Source organism: Rhinoraja longicauda, chromosome 6, assembly GCF_053455715.1.
Source record: "Rhinoraja longicauda isolate Sanriku21f chromosome 6, sRhiLon1.1, whole genome shotgun sequence".
Taxonomy (NCBI): Eukaryota; Metazoa; Chordata; class Chondrichthyes; order Rajiformes; family Arhynchobatidae; genus Rhinoraja; species Rhinoraja longicauda.
In genome coordinates, this window is record NC_135958.1 from 33,274,049 (window position 1) to 33,292,952 (window position 18,904).

Below are 18,904 nucleotides of genomic sequence, written 5' to 3' on the forward strand. Positions count from 1 at the left end.
GGCTTAATGTGTCAAATGGTATGAGAGTAGATTGGTATGGTCAGCAAGGACAAGATGGGTTGTAACAGACCATTTCTATGCTGAATATTCCTAAGACTCTCAAAGACAGTTAGCGGTAAGCAATAAATTCTGGCCTTGCCAGTAATGAAAATTGAACAATAGAAAAAAAATGACATACTCTTTCTGCAGTACTTGCTTAAATTCTGCAGTGTTGCCAATATCAAAAGAAATCGGCCTCTGGCTTCATTTCAGTCAAGTACTCTGATCAGCCTCATTTATGCTGAACTAGTAGCATACAGTCCACATGAACAGCTTAACTCTCAGCTGATTTTTCATTTTTCAAAAGGACTCTTTGGTAGACTGCACATCTTGGTATACATTTTGAAATATCTCCATTTTTGCTTTCTCCTACGCTTCTTAAGGCAGCATGTGTCCACTGAAAAGAACACTTTGAAGAACCCCTTCACTGTGATTCTACCCATGATCTGAGCACCCTTGAAACGTCATTCCACAACAAGCTATCCATTTGCAACCATTCTCAACAAGAAACTGACAGGCCATTTGCCAACTGAAAAACAACAGGGCCTTGAACAGATTACATTCCTACTGCCATTTTAAAACTTGGCAGAGAGAAACTTTAGGCACAAATTCCAAATCTCAAATTCCAGGTCCGGCTGGAGGAGAACATGCCAGAGGATCTCAGAGATGCCATAATGGCGTGTTAAAGTTCGCTTCTTCTTAAAACAGACAACACACAATGGGTTAGGTAGACCAACACAAGCTTTACTATATCAGCCGGCGGGAGTGTCGGGGGTACATGAGTCAAGTAAGCAACAAGCACTTGACTCTCCCGAGCTATCATTCCAAAGAACAAAGACTGGACCAGATGTTTTATACTGTATAGATCAAAAAGACAAATTCCTAAAGGCCTTAGTCATGGTCCCAAAATGCTGTAGTCAGTTAGCACCTTCCCGACAAGTCTGAGATTATCTCTCTTATCAGTTTGCACCACTGTGTAGATCAAAGAGCAATAAGTTGATAGCCAGGTACATCAAGTGAAGAACAGGGAAGATAAATTCCTAAAAGCATTGGCCCTGGTCCCAATATGTTGTAGTCAGTCAGCACCTTCCCACTAGAGAAAGCCTGCTAAATGAGAAAAGAAATACAAAAGCATTTAACCCTTTCATTCCCTCCTCTTATCATTTTGATAATAATAATTACAATCCTCGCCGAGTACATAAGAAAGCCCATCAGCCTCGCAACAGACAAATTAAGAGTACGATTAGTAATATAGTCAATCCATAGTCGATAATAATTCCAAACATATTAAATGGCCACCAACCTCCCCCGGAGCTATAATCATGGAATTCAGCTCCTACCTTCTTTATTTTAGCCGCTTCCATTCTGATATGGGTGGCCAAGTCGGTAATGTTGGAGGAAGCAATGTGGATAAAAGTACAACATTCTCAGCCAATTATAACGCACGTCCCTCCATTTTCTGCTAGGATAAAATCTAGGGCCATTCTGTTGTGTAATACCACTGTTCTCATAGCTTCCATCTCAGCTGTTATCCCTTCTATCTCCTTCTGGTTTGCACTCAAGGTGGCGGCAGTGGCATTAGCAAGCGTTTCCATAGTCATATCAATGAGTTCCCGTGATGCTACCAGACTACCATAGGGCGGGGAGAGGATCATAAAAAATTGCTCAACCTTCGTTAGGCTTCGCTTAGAAATCCCCGAGTGCTGGTGTAACTGGTTCATGCTTCTCATGTGTGGGACCAGATATGCAACATAACAACATCCTGTCCAGTGATGGGGTCCTTTTAGTCGTCCCCAATTTGCCTCGTCTACCGACAACATTCCTGGTAACCATGGGTAGGCCCAGGATCCACATACAAAATATGTGCCATTAACCGGTCTGGGTGGGCCGACAATGGTGGCTGACTGGGTTGTCATACACGGACTGTTTCCCAAAAATACACCGGTGCCTTGGTTGTGGCCAAAACAGGTAGTATCAACTGGCCTGTGTGGATCTCTTACTGTCTGCAGTCGGGGTATCTCTGCTGTGCCAGTCCTGTTTAATTTCCAGTCTCGTTTAAAGGGAGGGGTGTACCATCCCTTAAAGTTATTGTAGCACGGGCCTCCATAGGTGATGTTTATTGTTTCATTTTTGTTATTTTTTATCCATATGCTTGGTCCCCAGGGTGTTCGTAGAGGTTTACCATAGATAATTTCTGCCGTGGATAGCTTCGTAGCATTATGGGGTGTTACCCTCATTTCAAATAATGCTAAGGGTAATACTTTAATCCATGTCTGTTCCATTTCTCCCATTAGCTTGGTAACCTTGCTTTTCAACACCCCATTGGCTCTTTCCACCATCCCGGATGCTTGTGGGTGGTGTACACAGTGAAATTGCTGTCGGATATTAAAATGTGCACATAGTTCCTTATTAATAGTGGCAATAAAATGGGGACCATTGTCCGAGCTTATGACAGTAGGTAGGCCAAACCTGGGAATAACTTCTCTGAACAACAATGTTACCGTAGTTTCAGCAATATTATTAATGATCGGTAGAGCTTACAATCCACCTGCTAAATAAATCTAAAATCACTAAGCAATATTTATAGCAATGGGCCCTTGGCATTTCAATGAAATCAATCTGTATGCATTCAAACGGCCGTGATGGCATTGGCGTCACCCCTGAGGGTACCTTAATTGGTTTGCCTGGATTAGTTCGTTGGCAAATTTTACATTCAGAGGCCTGCTTCAGCACCTCTTGCCGAATTTCCAGTACCACCACGTTTCCTTTGTCATCCTAATCATTCCCTCCTTTCCAGCATGGGTAAGGGAGTGAATATATGTTAGTAAGACAGGTAAAAATGCATCAGGTACATAAATTGTCCGTGAGGGGTGCGCCAGACTCCCATGGTGGAATCAATGGCACAGCCCTCTCGTTTCCATAGTTGTTTTTGGCCATCAGAGGCGTCCCCTTGTAAGAAACATACCTCCCCCATGTCTGGCAAGACGGTTCTGTTTGCCAGGACTGCGTTACCCTCGGGAACTGTGGTGAGGGAGAACAGAGCGGCATTTCTTGCAACCCGATCGGCGTGTGCATTGCCTTTAGAAATCGGGTCGTCTTTTCTCGTGTGAGCTTCACATTTGACCATGGCGAGTTGTTTGGGCAGCTTGAGAGCAGATGAAAGGTTACTAACGTAGACTGCATTTTTAATAGGTGTACCAGCGGAGGTGAGAAAGCCTCGATGATGCCATAATGCACCAAAGTCATGTGCTTTCTTTCACTCACTGAAAGGAAGCATGCAGGTACAGCAGGCAGTGAAGAAAGCCAATGGAATGTTAGCCTTCATAACAAGAGGAGTTGAGTATAAGAGCAAAGAAGTCCTTCTGCAGTTGTACAGGGCCCTAGTGAGACTGCACCTGGAGTACTGTGTGCAGTTTTGGTCTCCAAATTTGAGGAAGGATATTCTTGCTATTGAGGGCGTGCAGCGTATGTTTACTAGGTTAATTCCCAGAATGGCGGGACTGTCGTATGTTGAAAGATTGGAGCGACTAGGCTTGTATACACTGGAATTTGGAAGGATGAGAGGGGATCTTATCGAAACATATATGATTATTAAGGGGTTGGACACGTTAGAGGCAGGAAACATGTTCCCAATGTTGGGGGAGCCCAGCACCAGGGGCAACAGTTTAAGAATAAGGGGTAGGCCATTTAGAACGGAGATGAGGACAAACTTTTTCAGTCAGAGAGTTGTAAATCTGTGGAATTCTCTGCCTCAGAAGGCAGTGGAGGCCAATTCTCTAAATGCATTCAAGAGAGAGCTAGATAGAGCTCTTAAGGATAGTGGAGTCAGGGGGTATGGGGAGAAGGCAGGAATGGGGTACTGATTGAGAATGATCAGCCATGATCACATTGAATGGTGGTGCTGGCTCGAAGGGCCGAATGGCGTACTCCTGCACCTATTGTCTATTGTCTATTCCGAAAGCATAGCGAGAGTCAGTGTAAATGTTAATGCACTTACCTTGTGCCAAAATGCAGGCCCTGGTGAGGGCAAACAGTTCTGCCTGCTGAGCAGACACAGAGTTTTGGAATCGTCCTTCCTCCAACACTATTGTAGTTTGGTTAACAACGCAGTAGCCGGAAGCTCGCTGGCCCGTTTCAGGGATTATCATGGAAGAGCTGGCCACAAAGCAGGTTGACTGTGCATTTTCCAGAGGAACATCCGAGAGATTCTCCCTCGGGTTGGTCAGAATTGCATTGGCTCGGGCACAGTCATGTGGAGGACCCACACATGGTTTGGGTGGCTGTGTCAGAAATGCTGAAGGATTAATCGTAAAGCAGTGCTGAAATGTCAAATTGGGCTTATTCAAAAGAGTCAATTCATAACCGCCCAATCGTGCCTGTGTCAGGTATTTGGTTTGTCCTGCATTCATTAATGCTGCAACACAATGAGTCGTGAAGATAACTGCAGGTTGATGCATGGTAATGTTTGCTGCAGCAACAACTGCATCGTGGATACCAGGCAAGCTTTGCGTGCACGGTGGGTATCCACAGGCGACAGCATCGCGTTTAACGGAGAAATAAGCTACTGGTCGTTTAACATTACCATGGCGTTGAGTGAGCAAAGCAGATGCAAAATCTTGGATGATGGTAACAAGGCTGGAAGGGCCGATCATACAATGGTTGTCCTACAGCGGGTGCTAAAGCCAGTGCCTGTTTTAATGCTGCAAAAGCCTTGGTTTGTTCCTCAGTGAGTGTAAACTGGTGTGCGGCGTTAGTGGAGGCCAACGGTGACAGGTGCTTGGTATAGAGCGCTATATCAGGGATCTATTGTCAACAGAAATTTACTAACCTTCACAATGGGTCTTACCTTAGTTGTCTGTATTAAGGATCTCGGCAGGAACCAGATCAAGGTCTGACGAGGGACCACATATGTTCTCTGGAGCTTCTTCAGGAGGTCGGTCTCAAAGGACGAAATGTGCTTTTAATGGCCCGACTGAAATAGGTTACCCGAGATTATATAACAACCTTTATCAACCCACACTTTAGTGGGATAAGCAATCTTGTGCATAAATACTGGAGTGCATTCCTGATGTAATCTAATCCCTTATTTGTAAAATACAAGTTTCTATTGATCTTTTTATGGCCTTGTTAATTAAAATTAAAATATGGCATGATGGCACAACTAGTAGAATTGCTGCCTGCCAGCTCTAGTGATGTGTATTCAGTCCTGACCTCAAGTGCTGTTTGTGTAGAATATGCATTTTCTATGTGACCACTTGATTTAGAAAAGTGCAGGATAGCAGATTAATTGGCCACCGTAGATTGCTCCTCAATGTATTCATAAATTGTGGAATTTGGATGAATGTTGATGGTGATATGAGGAGGAAAAAAAATTGGCTATGTGAAGGGAAAGTGTAAAATGGGTGCTTAATGGTCAGCATGGTCTTAGTGTGCCTGTTCCCATACTGTGTGATTTAATGATGCTGAATGAAAATGTAAACACTGAAATTCCATTAATTCTTGCTGTATTGGACTCTACATGTTTCTGATCTCCTGCAGCAGAAATTATAATCTGAATTATAATTCCGTGGCACAGAGGTAGAGTTGCTGCCTTACAGCGCCAGAGTCCTGGGTTCGATCCTGAATTATGGGTGCTGTCTGTACAGAGATTGTTTGTTCTCCCTATGATCTCATGGGTTTTCTCCGGGTGCTCCGGTTTTCTCCCACACTCCAAAGATATACAGGTTTGTAGGTCAATTTCTGTAAAATTGTAAATTGTCCCTACTGTATGGGATAGTGCTAGTGAACGGCATGATCGCTGGTCAGCGTGGAATCGATGGGCCAAAGGTCCTGTTTCCGCGCTATATGTCTAAAGTATAAATTGTTTATTTTCCAGTTCATGCTCATTTCAAGTCATTCAGTTCTATAAATTTGCAGTTTGGAAGTCTGCCAAGATGACTCTGTCTTTCTAACTTCCAAAATTTTATTTTTAAAAATAGTTCTTGCAGTTCAAAAAGCAGATCCTGTCTCTCAGAATCCCCTTCGGTAACTTTCCCACCACTGATCTTTCCAAAAAAAAACACATTGCTAAAGCAAATTTTCTACTATGATCCTCTGTCCTGTTTTATATAAGCTGCTGATTATTATGCAAAAGACTGTCACTGAATAATTTTAACCGTGAAGAGTAATATCATACCTTTCTGTGCATTGTATATATTTCAAAACATCTCTCAGAGCTCAGTTATTGACTGTTTTTGGCCAATTTATAAATTCTGTAAATCACACATTCATTTTCAGAGCGAATGTATAAACAAATGCTATTGCAGTGCTGTACATTAGGCATGCCAAAAAAAAATGCAAATGCCTTATAAAATTATGTTCTGGAATGTGTAATTTACAAAGTAATAAAATGTAAGGCAGTTGATATCTCCTTGGCGTTGAACAGTGCAAGACTAATGAATAACCCAATTACGTGTAAACTTTAGAAACAGAAGCAGGAGTAGATCATTCAGCCTTAATTCAGATAATAACTGATCATTTAGGTCAATGTCAATCACCTGTATTAACCTTGCATACTTTCATCTTCAAACATCTAACCCTCTCTGCCTTGAATATACTCAGTAACGTGGCCTCTTGGGCAGAGAATTTCAAAAATGCATTACTCTCTGGACAAAGACATTTCTTTGCTCTTTAATGGCTAATTCGTATTTTGAGATTGTTATCCCTAGTTTTGGATAGCGCTGCAGGGAAAACATCATCCCGACATCTACGGTGTATACTCCAGATATAATTATATGATTTCAGTATAATCGCTCTATTTGTGCGGAACTAGCTTGCCAGTCAAGGCCAACATACCATTTTGCCTTCCTAATTACTTACTGCATCTGCACCTTGACTTTAATTGATTCATACAAGGTCATCTCGGAATCCTTGAAAATCTACATTTCAAACTCTCAGTATTTGAAAACTGCTTTGCCTTTCTCATTTTTTTCTACTACAGTCGATGACCTCAGTTTCCATATTTTATTTCTAATTTCCCATGTACTTTCCCATTCACTCAACTTATCTATTTCCCCTAAAGGCTCTCTGCAAACTACTCACAATGACAGTACCATCCAGCTTTGGATCCCCAAACTTTCATAGATATGGTGTGAACAGCTGTTTTGCCATCACTGAATTAACCTGCAAAACTGCACATCTTTGGGATGTGGGGGCGGTGGGGGGGGGAAGCAGAGCACCCAGAGGAAACCTATGCAGAATCATGGAGAACATGCAAAATCCACACAGGCAGCGCCCAAAGTCAGAATCAAACCTGGGCCTCTGGCGCTGTGAGAAAGTAACTATACCAGCTGCATGACTGTGTCACCAATTTTATTTAATAATCTCTTCAAGGCCTTCTCTAAATACAAATGCACCACATCCACTTGTCCTCATCTAATGTAATTGCAACCACAAACATGATGTCATAATTCCACATTTTGGTGTTGGTATTGGTTTATCATTGTCATGGGTACCAAATTACAGTGATAAATTTTGTTTTGCGTGTTATCCAGTCAAATCACATCATTAATAAGTGCAATCAAGCGACACACAAGTGCAACATGTAGTGCAAAGAAAGAAATGCAGAACATAGTGCTGCAGTGTTATAGCTGCAGATGAAGTGCAGATTTAAAAAAAAGTGGAAGGCCCACAATGAGGTCGGTTGGAAGATCAGGGCAATATACTTAGCTTATGGGAGGTCTGTTCCAAAGTTCGATAACAACAGGGAAGAGGCTGTTTCTGAATCTGAAGGGATGTGATTTCAAGCTTTTGTATCTTCTGCCTGACAGAAGAGGGGAGAAGAGGGAATAATCGGGATGTAAGTAGCTCTTGATGATGTTGGCTACTTTTCTAAGGCAATGCGAAGTGCAGATAGAGTCACTGGGGAGGGGGGGCTGGGGGGTTGAATCGTGTAATGGACTGGGTTGCATCCACAACTCTACAATTTCTTGCGGCCTTGGGCAGAGCAGTTGCTAAACAAAGTTGTGATGCATTCCGATAGAATGCTTTCCATGGTGCACCCAAAGGAATTGGTCAGAGTCGTTGGAGATGTTCTTCGTCTTCTGAGGAATTTGGTGTATTGGTGTGTTTTCTTGTCCAGAGTGGCAACGTGTTTGGACCAGGGCAAATGTTTGGTGATGATGGCAACATATCCTGTTTTTACAAACATTTTGCCAACTATAGCCATCAGGCCGATTGGCTTGGAAGTTCATTATTATCTCTCTCCTTAAATAAAGGATTTACATTTGCTGCCTGTCAATTTGTGGGAACCATTTTAGAATTTTGGAAAACGACAACTAAAGCAACCACTGTGGCTGTAGTAACGTTTGTTTCTTCCCTTCTCCTTCTCCTCTCCCTCGTCCTCCTCCGAACCATTTGGTTGCAGGTCCTAGGAATTTGAGTTTTCAGTTCTATTAATTTCTCCAATATTATATATTTTAAACAATGCTATTTTTTTAATGCTCCTCATTCACACTTGATCCTTTTGTTGCTGTTTTGTGATGATTTCATTGCTTTTCATGAAAATCGTTACATAGTTTAACTTACGAAGTAATTTATCGGGTTGTATTCAAAACAAAGCATTTCACTGTACTTAGGTACATGTGACTATAAAGTATCATTGAATTGAAATTTTGATTGAATCATTAATTTTTCTGCCACACCAACATGATTTCTTCCGCCTCATGCTCACATTAACTTTGGTTCTTTTTTTTCTTGATTATAGACGCTTTTTCCAGTATATTTTAATGTTCACTTTTGGATTATTCTCATTCTGTGTTTTGTCTTGGCTTTTCTTTGCTAAATTGTGATATATTTTTCAGTCCTCTGGCTTACCTTTCTTGTAAGTATAAAACTTATCCTTTGAGCTGATACTATCTTTAACTTGCCTTGTTAGCCGAGACAAGATCACAGTTATGCTTTTAATGCTTTATTTATTTATTATTATTATTATTTAGTGTATGATGTTTTGAAATGTTAGGTATTGCAATTTAGTGTAAAAAATTCCATTTCGAATGTTATTTCCGTATTTACTGTAACTAATTTACATGTTGTAGTTGCTTGAGTCCAATTTAAGAATCTTGTTGAAAATGAACTGAATCACTTGCAATTATTATTTGCAATGTTATCACTGTTCTCCAAAGGTACCTTAATTACCAGATTATGAATTAAATCCAGTCAAGTTTATTATCATCTGCACATGTATGGCAAGGTGTTGATACAGCAAAAACCTTGCTTGTAGCAGTATTACAGCTGTAACATGAGATTTATAATAGTCTATTCCTTCATTGGTTCCTCAGCACACAGACCTAGAAAATCAAATTTTATGCACTCCATGGATTTATCCTTTGTACCATTACTGCTAATTTGCTTTGCCACATGGAGCTTAAAGTCCCATGTAATTGCTGCATTACCCTTGTTTTACCTGAAATTCCCTGATAAATGTTATGATCTGTATTGGAGATTTACATACAATTTTCACCAATGTTTCCTGCCTATTACTGTTTCTTTGCTCCATCAAAACTACTTAGCCAGTTATTGTGTCAGGAATGCTGAATACATTCATAAAATGGGGATTCAAACTGTCTTTTCACCGTTTTCCCTGCTCTGATTCTAATCATGTATACACTTATGTTGGACGTTATCTTTTCCGGCAAAGTGTGGTTACCTTTTCACTACTCTGGACTTTTGGCTTATTCCTTCCCTAACTTTTCAAATCGCTCCTCGCTGAGCCTTCCCTTATCACAACCACTACTCAAATACTAATCGGTCAAACTAATAGTTTGTTTGAATATCCATCCTCCCAGCTCAGTACTTAGTCCAGTGGCAAAGCAGAAGGTCAGCTGTTGCCTTATCTTGCATCTAGGACCTTCTGTACTTTTATGCCACAGCATGCAGAAGTAGAAGTTGAGGACACACACACACACACACACACACACACACACACACACACACACACACACACACACACACACACACACACACACACACACACACACACACACACACACACACACACACACACACACACACACACACACACACACACACACACACACACACACACACACACACACACACACACACACACACACACCCCCCCCCCCCCCCCCCCCTAGAAAAACAAGGAACTGCAGATGCTGGATAACAAAAAAAAGGATGCACATTGCTGGAGTAACTTAACGGGTCAGGCACAACATAGATAGGTGATGTTTTGGGTCAGGACCCTCCTTTAGAAAAATGTCATTTACTGATTACAGAGGAATATGAATGATTACTTGCAATATTCTTTCACTGAATTCTCTTTATTTTTATTTGTAGCTAATGCTGCCAACATTTTTATTTGTTTTAGAAATCATGTTATTGAAGAAAAAAGTTTTGTGCCTTGTGAAGACTTGCTGTTTGGCCGAATGTCTTTTAAAGGCTTTAATCCAGAGATTGAGGTATGGTTTGTATTTTGTGTTCTGAATGCTGAATGACTTGAGTGCGCTTTTATACACCAACAAATAGTCTGAACATCATACAATTAAATTAAACATATTATAGGATGTGTTGCTGGATGTCAGTATGCTTATATAGTACATCGAACAGGCCCTATGGACCACAGTGTCTTGTGCCAGATTTGGTGCCAAGGCTACATCTTATCTTACTGCCCATAATCCATTCCCTGCATAGCCAATTGCCTAATCAAAAGTCTCTTAAATGCCACTATTGTATCTGCCTCAACGCAACGCCTCCAGCAGCCCATTACAGGCTGTCACCACCCTCTATGTTAAAATAAAACTCCGCGCATCTCCTTTAAATTTTGCCCCCCTCATCTTAAAGCTATGCCTTCGAATATTTGATATTTTCATCCTGGGGAAAAGGTTTGTGACTGTCTACCCCAGTGGTTCCCAACCTGTGGGTCGCGACCCCAAACGGGGTCGCGACACCAATGCCATGGGGTCGTTAAATGATTTTGAGCTGATATGAATATTATATAAAACACGGTGAAATGCATATTAAGATAGTTATATAAATTCATACTATGAAACTAAATGTAACAGTTCCCTAAGTCACTCAACACAACGTGTTGTCACTCAAGCCAGTATTGAACATGTTTGGTTTCTGTTTTGTCTTGGTCGCGCCACCGCTGTCGCTCCTCCCACTTACCTAGTGTTGTACGCGCGCTTGCAGTGACACGTAGTTAGTTTTGTTCGAGTGATTCTTAACCCTTTAAAAATGAGTGTAAGAAAGAGAAAGTACAGTGATGATTTCTTGAAATGGGGATTCACTGACATAGTTAATGCAGGTGTGGAAAGACCACAGTGTGTAGTATGTTTGGAAGTTCTTGCTCATGAGTCTATGAAACCAGCTAAACTTCAAAGACATCTCGAAACTAAGCACCCTGATTTGAAAGATAAAAGTATTGACTTTTTTAAAGCAAAAGTTGTTGGTGTCAAAAGCCGCCGGCTTGATAGCAGTGGATTATTTCAAAACAAAAATGTAGCCGCCATTGAAGCTTCATACACGGTTGCATTAAGAATAGCACGTGCTAAAAAGCCACACACAATAGCTGAGAATCTTATTTTTCCATGCACCAAAGATATTGTACGTCTCATGATCGGTCCTGAAGCGGTAAATAAATTATCGCTTCTATCCGTGTCAAACAATACGGTAAAACGAAGGATAACAGATATGTCCGAGGATATTTTATGCCAAATTATTCAAGAATTAAAAGAAACTCCAACTGGGCTGTTCAGCATACAGCTTGATGAAACTACTGATGTGACAAACTTTGCACAACTTCTTGTGTATGTTCGTTATTATAAAAATGAAAAAATTAAAGAAGAATTCTTGTGTTGTAAGCCTCTGCAAACTTCAACTACTGCTGCTGATATTTTTGATTTAATTGATGATTTCTTTAATGAACATTCAATTGAATGGAAGAAATTATGCGGAGTTTGTACTGACGGGGCACCTGCAATGCTCGGCTGTAAGTCTGGCTTCCAATCGTTGGTTAAAAAAGTGACTCCAGAAGTAATTGGGACTCACTGCATGATTCATCGACAAGTATTAGCTACCAAGACGTTACCTGAACCATTGAAAGAAGTGCTTAACCGAGTGATTAAAGCAGTAAATGTCGTTAAATCAAGGCCACTTGCAACACGGCTCTTCAAAGTTTTATGTGAGGATTTGGGATCAACGCATGAAGCACTATTGTTTCACACAGAGGTAAGATGGCTCTCGAAAGGAAAGGCGTTGAAGAGATTTTTTGAATTAAGAGGAGAGCTTCAAATATTTCTCGATTCTCAAAATGCAAGCGAATATGAATCATTGTTGACGGATGAATTTACGTTGTGCAAATTGGCATACCTGGTCGACATTTTTGAGATATTTAATAGTGTTAATACAGGATTACAGGGTAAGGAAAGTACGATAATATCTTTGTCTGAAAACATATCGTCTTTCAAAATGAAATTGGAACTCTGGATCACCAAAATTAACCATAAGAAATTATACATGTTCCCAACACTTGTCCAATTTGTTGAAGAAGCGGCAAATGAAATTAACATCGATGACTTATATAGCTTGATACAAGAGCATTTGGAAATTCTTACTGTTCGATTAAGAAGTTATTTTCCTGATGAATGTTGCAAATCTTTCTCCCTTACAATCAACCCATTCAATGCCAATGTATCTAATATCCCTGAAGCAGCAGAAGAAGAGTTCATCGACTTAAAAAACAATTTTGAAGCTAAATCATGGTTTGGTGAATTGCAACTACAAGAATTTTGGGCAAAAAGTTTCCAAAAATTCCCAGTAATATCAGAAATCGCGATAAGGAATTTATTGCCCTTCCCAACAACTTACTTATGTGAAGCAGCATTCTCCCAACTTCTCATCCTTAAAAACAAATACCGAAATAAATTAAATCTGGAAGACGACTTGAGGTGTGCCATATCGACAACGGAGCCCAGGATAGAATTGCTAGCTAAAAAACTGCAATACCAGCCGTCTCATTAAAGTCAGTTCATAAACATATTTTACATAACGGTGGAAATTTGTGTGTTCGAACAATTTTGAATTGATTTGCAATTAATTAATGTTTGTAGGAGCTTTGGAATTTTTTATGAATAAATAATCTATAATTCAATAATCGCAATATATGGCAGTTTGTTGTACAAAAACCGAATGTATATATAAGATATTTTAAGGGTTGGGGTCGCTTCATGATTGCTTGTTCTAAAATGGGTCGCTATATTTGAAAGGTTGGGAACCACTGAAGTATTCAATTCAATTCCCTTTATTGTATTTTGTTAAAAATTGGAATTGTACACAGAGTATTAAGATTGCAGCGGCAAAGTGTGTGCAGTACCCACCATGAACAGAAGGCATACTGCAGATGAGATTAAACCATTTTCTGTTGGTCTAGCGTGGTCTGAAATAAAATTCAGATTGAATAGTTGCTGCAGTACTCAGAAAATCAGATTCATTAATTAAATTTACACCATCACTACTTATGGAGTTGAAATTGAGGTCAATATATCTGGTAATTTATGAACTAGTTGCTCTTTATTGAAATAAAAAGAATCACTTGGCTCATTAATGTCCTGCAAAGTGCCTACACTGGGGTACACAATTTCAATCTCTTCACTATTAGTCATCTGAAGCCTAGTAAACCAATGAGATGTAAAGCAATCAATATCAGTCTTTGCAGTCTTGATTATTGATAGAGATTTGTCAATGCTGCGGAAGCCTAAGAACTAAAATCATCCTATTAATTTTAATGTTTTGCAAATACCAGTGAATTATATCTCAACAGCTACGCCGTCCTATATTTGTTTTAAATTAAGAACACCACAACAAAAAATTATGAGCTATTTGTTCAAGACAACCAAATATATAATTGCATTCAGCAAAATGTTGAATGTTCAAATAATGCAGAATTACTTTTATTACAGAAACTAGTAGCACAGATGTATTCTCAGAGTGAAAACGAAGAGCCTGAAGATCAAATTAATATGGAAGTAGACGTTTCAGATGAAGAAATGGCAAAGAGGTAAGCTACTATATTTCTTAAATGTACGACTCAATGCATTAGGTTGAATTCATTAATCAAACCTGGAACACAGAATGTATTTAACAACTGCAGGTTAAGATTAAATGCTTATTTCAAGACAAATAATTGATGTTCAGATTACACCAAATTTTGAGGTGTTGCAGTACATCATTCACAGATGTTTTTATTTCTCCCATTGTAAAAATCATAAACCATGAAAATAATGCTGAAGTTTAAGCAGTAAAGAATTAGAGAGTCACTGAATTTTGAATAGAATAAATTATCTAGCTTTCAAGGAAAAAATGGATTAATAGATTTATTGGTGCCATTATTTTGATATTAAACAAAAATGTCATACAAAGCAATTGTACTCAAAGTGCTGCATAACTCAGCAGCTTGGGCGGCATCTCTGGAGAACATCATAGGTCAAGACCCTTCTTCAGACATTGAAAGGGGGGTGAAGAAAGCTAAAAGAGGGGAGAGGCAGATCAAAGCATGGCAGGTGGACACAGGCGAGGAGTATATTTTTGATAGCCAGATAGTTGGAACAAAGGCCAGAAATAAAAGCAAGTGTGAATCAAGGTTAAAGACTTGCAACGTTTGAAGGAGGAAAGTAGCAGGAGGGGATGGGGGGTGAGAAATAGGTGGGAGTCTAAGTAGGGCAAGGGAGGAGGTGAGGAGGGAGAAAGAAAAACGGGGGATATCGGGGGGAACACCCGATGCAGTAGATGAGGTTAGAGGAGGTGCATGTGAACCTCTGTCTCACTTGGGGTCCCTGATTGAGGCAAGGGAGGAGGTAGAGGACAGGTGTACATTACCTATGGTGGTGGTATCATATTGGAGGTGACGGAAATGTTGGAGGATGATATGTTGAATGCAGAGTCTGCTGGGATGAAAGGTGAGGACCTGGGGAACTCTATGTTTCTTGTGTTTGGGGGGGGGGGGGGGCGGAGCAAGAGCAGAACTACGGGTCCCAGAGGAGATGTGAGTGAAGGATCCATCTACAACAGAAGGGGGGAAACGCTTCTGGGAAGTTATATCTTTTCAGCTCCACCCATTTTTGCCTTCCACAAAGATCACTCCCTTCGTAACATTTTGGCTTGCTCATCCCTTCCCACCCAAACCATCCCCTCCTCAGAGTGAAGGATGATAAACAGATGGAGCCAAGGGAGTGGGAGGGGTGGAGTTGTGAGACACAGGGAAGTCTACTTCTCAAACACGAGAATTTTCCTGAGATATCTATCTTCATCTGCTGAATGATCTTTGCTTTTTGTTTCTTGTGGCTACCAACTTCACTCATCCTTTGTATAATCTCCAGTGATTCTTCACGGTTGAATTGTTCGGGAACCCACAAACTCTTCTAGTTTCTGATCATCATAATCATAATCATACTTTATTAGCCAAGTATGTTTTGCAACATACGAGGAATTTGATTTGCCATACAGTCATACAAAAAAAAAAGCAACAAAACAGACAAAATCCTGACTTTGATTGGTATGCTGGGCTTTGTTGTTGTCCATCCTTTAATTTCACTCCGAAAGTTCTTTGCTACAGTGAATATATGGATGGATGCCACTGGTAGCAGATGCTACAATGCACCTTGGCTTGTTCATGATCATGTCTAACGAATTCTCATCCACGGATGATTTCCAACAAAGCATCCACTGATTGTTTGCTTCTTGGCCACCTCATAGATTCACTCCCTCCATGACAATAGACCTGGACACAGGTCCTTTCCAGTTTAGGGCAGCGTTCTTTTCCTGAGAACTGTTTGCGTCGGAAATGCGGTCACAAACTGAGTTCCCACATGGTAGAAGATGCTTGAAGCCCCACCACACCCGGCTCATCCATCCTGCCCCTCTCCCAAATGCTCATTTGTACATTACTTGGTTATTTGGAAGTTGAGGAAGACCTGTACCTCATCACAAAATTTAACTTTGTAGTCTATCATATAAACTCCTCTCTAACATGTGTTTATGATTATAATACGATGTGGTTTGGCTTTAATTTGAATTTTCTTCAATTTGCCTGCTCCTTTTGGTTTTAGGTTTATATAGGAGCCCATCCTACTTATATTTTTCTCCGTTGAGCACTTTCACCCTTTCTCTTTTCTATCATGCAAACCTACTTCTTCCAGGTCTGGTGCTTATCCTTCCACCCTTCTACCGCCATCCTTCATCAATCCTCTATATTGTTGTATCTTAAAATCAATAATTTTGGTACCTTCTTTAATGTCTTCAACACTGTTTCTTTCACTACCTATTTAAAGGCACAGATGATACCCTGTGATCTTGATCCTAATACCCAATTCCTGCTCAATCTCCACAGTTTTGACGCGGGTTTCCATGTTCCTTCAAATTCTCTCCTTCGTTATTAAGCTCAATTAATACTCCTCAATTGTCGTATCTCTCCAATTCATTTCTTTTTTTTGAACAAAGTTTATTTCTGAATTTTTATTAATACAGCTTTGATAATTCAATGCATGAACAGATTTGAACTGATAGACATCCCCCCCACCCACCACCCCCCACCCTCAATACCATTCAGAGGGTATACAACTTAAGTTATGCAAGGAAAATAAGTAAATAAATAAACAAACATAAGCATTCCAAAAAAAAAGATGAATTGTTAGAGGTTTAAAGCAGTACACCATATTATCTTATGCGCTAACACGCATAGAAACAGACAAGAGGGAAGCAGAAAAATAGGAATGTTAAGACATATCAGGGACCATTCTAATACTTCAATTCCACTCTTAATTACATACACACATTACATAGACTCTACTCAACCATAAAATTATCAGAGCCTAAAGCATCAATACAGCTAAGGAAAGGTTGCCATATCAATGTAAACTTGTCAGCTGATCTCCTTAATAGTGTACCTAATCTTCTCCAATTTAATAAAATACAACATATCCCTAATCCACTGTGCAGATGTTGAAGTGTTACAATCTTTCCATCTGATCTGGGTATGGAAATTTCAGACTCCATCTGGTCAAAGGTGATTGGGGGTATATATACTCATCTTTGATATGCATGAAGCCTACTGTAATGCAGTTTAAGATTTTCCACCGACTGCACTGGACCAAAGCTAAACCAGCCCAATTGACACCCAATATAGACTCCATGTGTGACCATTGCAGGCAGAAAGAACCAAGCCACTTTAATTCATATGTTTTGGGATTGTCCTAAGTTATCTAATTTTTGGCAATTAATATTCAATATGCTTTCCCAACCTACTGATGAATTCTTAGAACCATCAGCTCCCTTTGCTTTATTTGGTGTGGTAACAAAATATTGCATTAAATAATAATAAACTAAATCCTCTGTCTTTCGCCACGCTGGTGGCCAGACGACAAACCTTGATCAGATGGAAAGATTGTAACCCTCCAATTCTTTTCTGTTCTCTACACCACTCAGTCAGTTTGTATCCTAGACTTAGCAGCGCTTGTACCATTCTGATTTGTGAATTATTGTATAAATAACTCAAACGTTCCTTGTCCATGTACAGGTGGTTAGAAATTTAGTTGTGGTTTATTCTCTGGAGTTAGATGTAGAGTAGAGCATAAAATTGTAATTTAGAACTTGTGCTGTGTTAATGCGGCATTCAGTGAAGAGTTATCAAATCTTGTCCTTTTCAGATACGAGAGCTTGGTGGGGTCCATAAAAAGGAAGTTTACCAAGAAGCGAGATCGATCTACTCTTCAAGAAGAAACGGAAGGTAGCAAGAGAGGTGGCAAAGTCAAGAAGACATTCATGAAGCCTCAAGAATAAATTACACAAGTGTGACTTTAAATATTTTCATAAGCAAGAAGATAGACTTCCTCTCTGAAACTGCAGCTGCTGGCTGTTTATTGTTAATTAAGGAAATGTATGGTTTGCATGGAAGTTTGGAGTTGGTAAGTGTTGCAGGTTGTTGCACTGGGTAATTTGTGAAGGGAAATGATTTTGCTGTTTCCTTGTATTGAAAGGTTACTGGCTGCTTTCCCTTGCTTACCCGCAGTATGTTACAGCATCTGCTCAAGTGATCAGTTCAATTATGCTCAGTCTTGACTTTAAGGGAAAACTACCTTGGGACAGAAATATATAAGTATATAAAGATCCAAACTTAGTATATACGGTTTTATATTTCTCAAAGGAAATGAAATAGTCTTCCCTTCCGATGGACTTTTCTACTGGTAATAACTTAAATTACTAAAAATATAAATATCCTGTGATGAGAATGTTCAGGTTTCTTATTCCCTTCGATGAGATGAAAAATAGCATTCGGAAGCCGAATCAAGAATGTGAGGATTTGAAGTCTCTGTAGCCTAGCAAGTTTCCAAAAAAATCCTGAGATTAGATTTGTGCATGGTGCTAGTTAGACTGTCACTCTCTATCAAGGGGTGGTTGTGTGATTTTTCCCTTCCACCAGGAACATTGCCCAGAACCGCTGAAATCATTCTTTCAATGCAAATTGGAAGGTCAGCTGCTTTGTAACAGCAGAACCATTACATTATTTAACAGGCAATGTATAATACAACATATTTGAACATCATGTTGAACTTCAGCTTGTTTTGAAAAATTAAAGTACATTTAAAAATCCTGAATTTTTGAATGCCTCTATATATAAAAAGTAGTAGATGTTTATTATAGATTTTATTGATCTTTAATGGTAAATTTATATATCTAAGTTAAAAGATATGTTGTTGCTGAGTAGGTTGGAACTTCAACATTTAACTACAAAAGTACCTCCTCAGAATAATAGGATGTATCTTTCGAAAGGAGATGAGGAGGAATTTGAGCCAGAGGGTGGTGAATCTGT

The 18,904-nt window shown here is 39.8% G+C and overlaps 1 protein-coding gene across 1 annotated transcript in view; it reads left to right on the forward strand.

Moving 5' to 3' along the window:
- The window catches only part of mphosph6 (M-phase phosphoprotein 6), a 34,286-nt gene extending 15,585 nt beyond the window's left edge, over nucleotides 1–18,701 (forward strand). Inside the window, exons 3-5 of the mRNA XM_078400760.1 lie at nucleotides 10,409–10,499; nucleotides 14,001–14,098; nucleotides 17,742–18,701. Coding sequence (XP_078256886.1) covers nucleotides 10,409–10,499; nucleotides 14,001–14,098; nucleotides 17,742–17,874 — 322 coding nt within the window. The 3' untranslated portion in view covers nucleotides 17,875–18,701. The remainder of the gene's footprint in view (nucleotides 1–10,408; nucleotides 10,500–14,000; nucleotides 14,099–17,741) is intronic.
- The last annotated feature ends 203 nt before the right edge of the window (nucleotides 18,702–18,904 follow it).